Source organism: Perca flavescens, chromosome 22, assembly GCF_004354835.1.
Source record: "Perca flavescens isolate YP-PL-M2 chromosome 22, PFLA_1.0, whole genome shotgun sequence".
NCBI lineage: Eukaryota > Metazoa > Chordata > Actinopteri > Perciformes > Percidae > Perca > Perca flavescens.
In genome coordinates this window covers 20966471-20974663 of record NC_041352.1, presented here as the reverse complement: position 1 = coordinate 20974663, position 8193 = coordinate 20966471, and the positions used below count along the sequence as shown (strand labels likewise).

At 43.7% G+C, this 8193-nt stretch overlaps 1 protein-coding gene across 1 annotated transcript; it reads right to left on the bottom strand.

The window, feature by feature from the left end:
- Nucleotides 1-313: 313 nt before the first annotated feature.
- Nucleotides 314-6441, bottom strand: and1 (actinodin1). The gene is made up of 7 exons (XM_028569999.1): nt 6360-6441; nt 3620-3664; nt 3074-3219; nt 2409-2822; nt 1822-2073; nt 1495-1704; nt 314-1281 (listed from the first exon to the last, which is right to left on the bottom strand). Exons 1-7 carry the CDS (start codon nt 6430-6432, stop codon nt 679-681), a joined length of 1743 nt encoding a protein of 580 aa, XP_028425800.1. The 5' UTR covers nt 6433-6441; the 3' UTR covers nt 314-678.
- Nucleotides 6442-8193: the final 1752 nt, after the last annotated feature.

Here is an 8193-nt window from a genome sequence, read left to right as displayed (position 1 = left end):
TATGGCTGTAGAGTCTAGAGTCTTTGCATTATTCAGTCCGTCACATTTGAGTGTCACTTTTATGGAAGTGCAAACTGAATCACTGGAGTTCTCTTTAATTATATTTTAAAAAGTGGAGAGTCTATATTAATCTACATATGTAAGAAAAATGTAACACCTAAACACCCACAACAGGTTTTTGCTTTGGGAGTTAGTGTACTACATGGCTGAGTCAAATGGCAAGATTCAGTGAATAAAATGCAAAACAGCTTTCAAGAGCTTTTTATTAGAACATTCAAAATGAAAAAAACTTTACATAATCCATCACTGAAAAAAGGTAACGAACAAATTTTAAAAAAAAATTTGGAGAGATGCATACAGAAGCAAAGCTGAGCATTGAGAAGTCATTACACATTCGGGTGGTTTGAGGAAGTGGAAATTGGAAAGCAATAGGCCAAAGCAACAGTTCTAAAGCAGCTAAAGAGATGAAAACATTGCTGGAACACCCTCGGCTTTCTGAGCGTGCATACTCGCTCATTGGGTCCATAAACTTCTCTCGTGTCCCATATCTGGTCCAGGTAGGATTGAGCGCTGCGTGAGGCGGTCAATGGCTAAGCTACAAGAACTCATGGGATTGTGTATTCATGTCCATCTGCATGCATGTGTGTGTGTGTGTGTGTGTGTGTGTGTGTTAGCATGTTATTTGTTGCGGTAGTCGCCTGCGTAGGCTCTGTGATCCTCCTGCTCAGGGTACTGGTCTCCGTAGCGCCTCAGTATGTCCTGGAGGCTGGGCATACCCTGTGACAGTGGCTGGTAGGACATGTGAGGCTCCTCCTGGCCACTCTGGTAGGGCTCTGTCTCATACTGCTCCTGCTCCTGCTGCTCTGGCTGCTGTTCGCTCTCTGCTGCCCCCTGGTTGTGGTCCTCCTCTGCGTGATACTCAGGCTGGGGCTCGGGCTGATGCTCATAGCGGCGCAGGCGGCAGTCACGGTCGTACTCAGGGTCACAGTGTGGGTTGGAAGGCTCCAGGACTCCGTTTCGGGTGCCATCGGCATTCAGGTGGGGCTCGTACGCCTCGGCCGGGTAGGGGATGCGGCGGTGAACTCCAGAACGAGGCTCGTTGGGCTTCACAGGGTAGCATTCACGATCATAGCCTATGAAGCAGTCATAGCCCTCCTTGGTTTTACCTGGGGGGCCCAGAGGGTGGTGCTCCTCCTGAGCAGGCTCTTCATGATTGGGATTGGAAAAAGGGAACTGCTGCCTGGGGGTGGGAGGGCCGTGGCGATGCATAGCGGCTGCCGCCTCACGGATTGCAGAGAAAGGATCATTGGGGTTGAACTCTGGAGCAGCCTCCATGCGCGGAGCAGCCTCCATGCGCGGAGCATAAGGGTTGTTACCTTGAGCATGGGCCATGAATTGGCGCAGAATGGCATATGGGTCATTAGCTGGAGGAGAAACGGGGGCACTAGCCTGGCGGTACATAGCATAGGGATCAGTGACTCTGTTAGCATTAGCATAAGCATCCCTAAACATGGCATAGGGGTCAGTGTTCTGCTCAGCAGGGGGAGCAGCACGAATAGCAGCAGCCTCATCTTTTTCCTCATTTTTGTATGCCTCAGGGGGAGTGGCAAATCGAGTGGCAGTAAGAGGGTTGCAGCCTTCTTCATAAAGAGGGTTGCAGGATCCAGGGCCAGCAGGGGCAGGAGGGTTAGGGGCACGGGCCGCCTGGAGAAATGCAACACAGTAGAAACACCATAAAACATGATAATCAAGGCATGGATGCAAATGAAAACATAAAAAAAACAAAAAGCATCTTTTACTATAATAAAAAAAGCATACCACAAGGGAGGCAGCATGGGCACAGAGGGGATCCCGGAGTGGATCACAGTTGGGGTACTGCAGGTAGAGACCAGAGGGGGCTTTCTGCACAAGTTTGGGTTTGCAGTTGGGGTCTTTCTTGGGGTCACAGCCGAGGTGGGCGTAGGAAGGCAGGGGTCCGGCGGAGGGTCCATACCCGTGGGCCGCTCTCAGGTGGTACTGCAGACACTCCACGTCATCAGAGGCGCAGATACGCAGCAGCTCGGCCTTCTGCTCCTAAAGCATGAGGAAAAAATGCAGAGATTGTAGCATGTCATTGAGGCTGAAACTACATGTACTGTATATTGTAGTTTAAAGCCACTATATTCTGATATGATCTAGAATCTTCTAATTCTACACATGATTGCTTTTAGGTACAATTCTTTGCTACAGGTACATCACTCTGCTAGCCTGACATGGTCATACTCAGATTCTAGTCAGAACTTCCCGACCTCAAATGTTGTGGGCGGGGCTAAATTCGGCTGGTATCCAGGCTATCACTCTGCAACAGCCTGAAGTAAATTGCTGAACATCAATATACTAATTACTACCTAAAATGTCTGGAAGCATACCTTGGAAAGGAAAGACACTGCGGATGGAGCATAGTAGTAATACCCTGACTGCGGGTCTTTCGCTGGAGCAGCAGAGCGGGTGTACAGAGGGGCTGGGGCCTTCACTGGTGCCGGGGCGGGGGTCTGAGCCGGGAGCACCAGGGGCAGGTAGGGGCTCTTGCCCTGGACCAAAGCAGCATACAGGCAGTAGGCGTCCTTGGTGGGGTCACAAGTTTTCACAGGCTTAGGTTTGGGGGCCTCTGGCTTAGGTGTGGGCCTGCTGGTTTGGGAAGAAACGCAGTTGGGGTCATCAGAATCGGCACAGGACTTGTAGATCTCCCCCAGGTGGCGCAAGTAGGCCTTGTAGGAGCGACGTCCCTCAGCACGGTTCTTGTTCTGGAGGTAGGCCAGGTAGATGCGGTCCATCTCCTGAACCTGAGAGGGGAGGAGGAGGCGTTTATTGGTTAGCTAATTAAAGAAACTGTAGAGCTGTTGGCCATAAAAGATGCTAAAGTGCTCCATAGAACTGAGGGGAACTGCAGAGTTGAATTATAATTATCTGTTTCATTATCCTTTCACTTCAGTTATCGGACTCAAATATGAAAGTATTGATTAGAGCATTTTTAAAACATTAAATTGTATCATTGGAATCCATTTGACTGTCCCTTTTTTGTGTGTGTACTTACTGCCTCCTGGTTGCCGTTGTCAGTGAAGTACTTGTACCAGCCCCAGAAGTCAGAGTTCTGTTTGTACCAGCTGATATTCCTGCGATTGCGGATCAGCCTCCTGTGTAACTCTCCAGCAGCTGCCCTCTCCTGGATACTTTCCCCTGCTGAGGCCAGAAAAGAAAAGAGAAGGCACTGCTGATCCCAAGGTTTCTATGCTCACTTGGAGATCTAGTTCAAAGTAACTTTTGAAGATCATAAAAAAACATTCAAGGCCTCAAACTTGTTATATTTGGGGGAAGAAAATTGCTTCCATATCACATTAGATATTGATGACAGTATCACTGCACTACATTGAAGTGCAGTGATACTTTTTAGGCCTTTTATTTCCACAAGACAGATGAAGACATGAAAGGGGAAAGAGTACCAACTCAGCTAACCCGGCCATGCAGTGATACTCTTTAATCAGAAAGTTCTTTCACCCTTGGCAAATTGCCAAGTGTACTCTAGAAAAACACCAACACCAACATGCAAGTATATGCTAAGGTACAAAAATCACATATTTACCATCTCCTTTCGGCTTTTGCACAATTGGTCCAGCAGACAAGAATGCTACAGAAACAGAGAAAAACAAAAACAGATGTAACATCCAGAAGTTGCTGAAGTCATGACTAAGTCCTGGAAATTGCTTACTCTTTCTATTCTAACCTTTTTAAATGTGACAGCAGTACATAAGCGATGATATATGACATTAAACCTCAAACGCTTACAGGCACATATTATTCATTAAATAGGAAAGGAGTAATTGGCTACGCCTGAAGCGCTGGCAACTGCAGCTCTTTGTAGATTTTATAGGTGAGCCTGTAACATGAAACCCCACGCTGCGTTTTCAAAGAGCTGTGTGTCTACGTATGTGCACTGTGTGAGCCCATGCAGCTGGGAGAAAAAGCATATTCAGCTCTGCTCCAGGTTTCTTTCATCTCCACAGGGAATAGGTGTTAATGCCTTACAGAAGGAGAGAAGGTGGATAAGAAGGAGGAAGCACAAGAGGGGAACAGATGACAGGTTTAAAAGAGAGATCCAGAGGGGATAATTCAGGATTGTGTGTCTCGGATGTGGAAAAACATCCGTCTCCTGCTTTAAAAAAGAGTTCTGATGCGCTTTGATGGGAGTAATCAGGAAGATGTCATGCTCACTGTAGCGTGTAAGGTCACACATGAAGTTTAAAAAGCAACGGTCTGAATTTGCAGAGAAAAACAAATAAACAAAAAAGACGAAGAAGTGAAGGTGACCCGAGGTGATGGAGCGATTTGGAGGAGGAATGTGGGCTAATGATGCTGTGGGCTAAATGATGCTGTCTCAGTGTATCCGCTGTGTTGTTTTTTTATGATCCTGTAATAAACTGGCTGGCACATCTGGAAATGGTAGAGTTTTAAGAGGGCAGAGGAAGAGGTGATGCTGACAGGTACAACATTTTTACGGGAGCAGGAATGATGAAAGAAACATCTCCTCCTACTACTCTTTTTCCCTTTTAACCATCACACAGTGCAATTTTAAAAGCCTTTTTTTAAAGGAAAGAGGAGACTTGCCCCACTGTAAATATGCCAATCATCTTTGAGAGAAAACTGGAAACAGGTGGCGGACGAGAAACCTGTCTTCATGTTGAAACATTATAGATGATATATGAACACCACATGGTCTGTTAGAGAGCCACATAATCATACACATGAAGCATAGTTGAATTACAATCACTCTTGTAGCAGGTGTGGCGATGACATTTATGTCCATGAACTGGTGAAGGGCAGAACCCCTGCGCAGTCCAACTAACCCTTAGCCTTGAAATGTTGATTGTGAAGCTATAACTCAAGTAACATTTATCAATTTAGGGTTTTAAAGAAGCATGTTAACAAAGCAAACAGAGCAAAAAACATAAAGTGCTGCATGCACAGTAATAATGATCCAATAATATAAGATCGCACAGACATGGTGAGATTCTGTTGCCTAATGAGTACTTTTACTTTTGATACTTTACATTTTTTGCTGCCAATTCTTTCGTAATTGTACTCAAGCAAGACTTCTAAAGTAAAGTTTAGTAATCTGAACACTTCTTCCAGCACTCATCAAATCAACCAGATTTCTCTACTTATGTGTAGTTTATAAAAGCTTTCTTGGACTCCCAAATGTGTACAGTGTAGCTTTGAAAAGGAGACTGATTATGGCATTCATACTGTGGTGTTAATAGCTCCATCTAGATCATTCTTGTCACTGACCATTTGTCATTTTGAATGATGTGAAATTACTGCATGTTTAAGTTTATCATTTTTCTTTCACAATACTTTTTCTCCAGTATTTTGCAGTTGCATGTATCAAACTAAATGGAGCTTTTCATTTAGAATTCAATGCCTACGAAATGACCATCATTTTGGGATTTCAAGCAAATTGTGGCTTTGTTGTCTTGAAGAATAAGCTCTAAATTGCGTCCAATTGATGCCGTGTCTCTGCTAACATTAAAAGATAATAGCTGACATTTTTCATCAATGCATCCTTGTAATGATCAGGACTTTAAAGATTCATACTCGGCCGTAGTACAGAGTGGTCATTTGAAATATTCCTCACCAAATGATTCATTCATTCAGTATTATAATCAGGAAACATGAAAGATGCTTTTCTGTTTAATTCTATTTTTGTTAATTTTGGAAGCGAGAAATGTTGGCACCTTAGTGTTTTGTTTTTTTTGTTTAGTGTGTTTGAATGTAGTCAGTTGATATTACAAGTGAAGAAAAGTAACTGAGTACATTTACTCAAGTAGTGTACTTGACTATTTCCATTTCTTGCCACTTTATACTTCTTTATTTAATAGCTGTAGATCCTAGTTGCTTTTGAGATCAAAATAAGAAACATATAGGTTTATAAAATATGTTTCATTGTTATAAATTAAACTAGAGTTGAAACAGTTAAAGCTATAGTGCATAGTTTCTGCCGCCCCCATGAGGAATTCTAAGTAATGATACAAGATACAAGCCTTCCGTGACCATGCATACTTTAAGTACATTTTTACAATACTTACAAACTTTTTCTTGTGATGGAGTATATTTATAGTGTGGTAGTGCTACTTACTTAAGTATAAGATCTGAGAACTTCATCCATTGCTGGTGATTACATAGTTTTGCCAGTTTTGGTTCACCATGAAAGCCTTGGAAGTTACTATATACTTTACCGTAGAAATGATTGAGATGGTGACAGATGTTTCACACACTGACCCTGCTATGTGATACTGTCTGTAATGTCTGATCCCCACTGTACTCACCAGGCAGCAGAATCACAGCCAGCAGAGTTGCGATGAACACACGGGAGAAACTGGCTTTCCTCTTTCCAGTCATGACTTCTTCTCCTCCTCCTCTCCTGCCAAAGACGGCAACATACAAAATGATGCTTTACTCCCAAAAATCTTACACAACAGATTTTAGTGGCTAATTTTTAGTTTTCATCCACTAGTCAGTCAGCTATTTTCACTAATTCCCCATACAGCCACATTTTTTAGACACAGATCTTCTCAGACTAAGAGCCCCAAAAGACGTTTGTTACCTCCAATAGTGCAGAGAATCTTACAAACCTTATAAATCACTGGTGTGAGGTGTTCATTTCCACTCCAATCAAAACCTGAGACCCCAGACCTGTGCTAGTTTTCACCTGAAGAGCTGATGAAGTGACCCCTGCAGCTTGGAAGTGAACTCTGATCTGGAGGCTTTAAACAAACATGTAGCTACAAGGTCTCCTGGCCGGGCTGAAGCTATTGCTTTTGCCATCGTAACACAGCACCAGGTGTTGCTCAGCTATCAAACTTGACTTCAACCTGAACTTGAATCCCTTGTAATTACCTAAAAGCAAACATACAGAGGTGCAGAATCACCACAGTGTTTGTTTTTGAGTCACTTACCTGGGGTTATTTTATCTTCTGCGGATCCAGATGTGGACTCAAATGAAGCCAACTCAGTCCACCTGGGCTAAAACACCAGGTGTGTGTGTGTGTGTGTTTGTGTCTTTGGGTACGATGGAGGTTCCTGGTGCACCCTGTCCCTGTGGCCCTTCTAACACACTGTCCTGATGAAGAAACGTGGCAAGGTTTTAAACGGAGCCCGTTCATTAACTCTCACACAGAAAAACGCATGTATGAACCACCTGAGGGGGTCAAGGGCTACCTCAATAAGATACGCGATTGGTTAGACCTTTCTGAAGGTTTCAGCCAATGGGAGGCACCGTAATTAAAGACAGAAAAAGAGAGAAGGTGGGAGGGCTTAAAGCAGAGATGGAGACGTGGAGAGATGGGGTATGAGAAGTTATCTCAAGTGGGGTTTTTATTAATTTAACCTTGATTGATAATTAATTATATGAGTCGTATTTAAGGTTAGAAATCAGACCCTGGATCATTTCTTTTTTTGGATGCAACAATCCCTCCCAAGCAAAAACAAAAGACAGAAAGGGATAGAAGCAAAAAAACATCAGGAAATAATGAAGGGGAGCTGAGATGCCACATAAGCACTTCTCAGAGACCCTCAACGAGGGCCAAACCACAGCTTCTGTCTAAACCTGAACACACACACACACACACACACACACACACACACACACACACACACATGCAGGGACAGCTGGTCTACACATGAGGAATTTGATAATCTACAGTTTCCTCCTCAGTTTTAGTGTTCAGGCATGCCAGCCTTGTAAGACACACATACACACACATAATAGTGTTAGTGGGTCTCTGAAAAAGCCATATAGCTGTGGGTGTGGGTGATGCAATATCAGCACATCTGACTGCATTAGCCTGTAATTGATTTATACCACGCGGTAGTCTTATGAGTGTCCAGCCCGGCTCCTGGGGAGGTTTTATTTATAGAGAAATCGAGATCTGCTTCTTCACACCAAAAGTGATTTAAACCCAAATAATTAATGTTATCTTAGTATAGTTTAGAGAGAGGATACATCAGTGGCCACCACGTGAACATTGGCTCTTATGCAAGAGCCTAAACTTAATTTCCCTGTTCATTGTACACTGAGACACATTGTGAATACTTTCTGTAATTTGGGGTTTTTACAGGTTTTTATTATAGTTTGGGCTCGGCCCCTTAATTGCAATGCAA

Excerpts from the sequence above, each read along its gene's own strand:
- and1 (XM_028569999.1), bottom strand. The coding sequence starts at position 6,432 with ATGACTGGAAAGAGGAAAGCCAGTTTCTCCCGTGTGTTCATCGCAACT. Across the intron at positions 2,074-2,408 it reads CAGTGTCTTTCCTTTCCAAG|GAGCAGAAGGCCGAGCTGCT; the intron begins GTATGCTTCCAG and ends CTCATGCTTTAG. Across the intron at positions 1,705-1,821 it reads GTGCCCATGCTGCCTCCCTT|GCGGCCCGTGCCCCTAACCC; the intron begins GTGGTATGCTTT and ends GCATTTCTCCAG.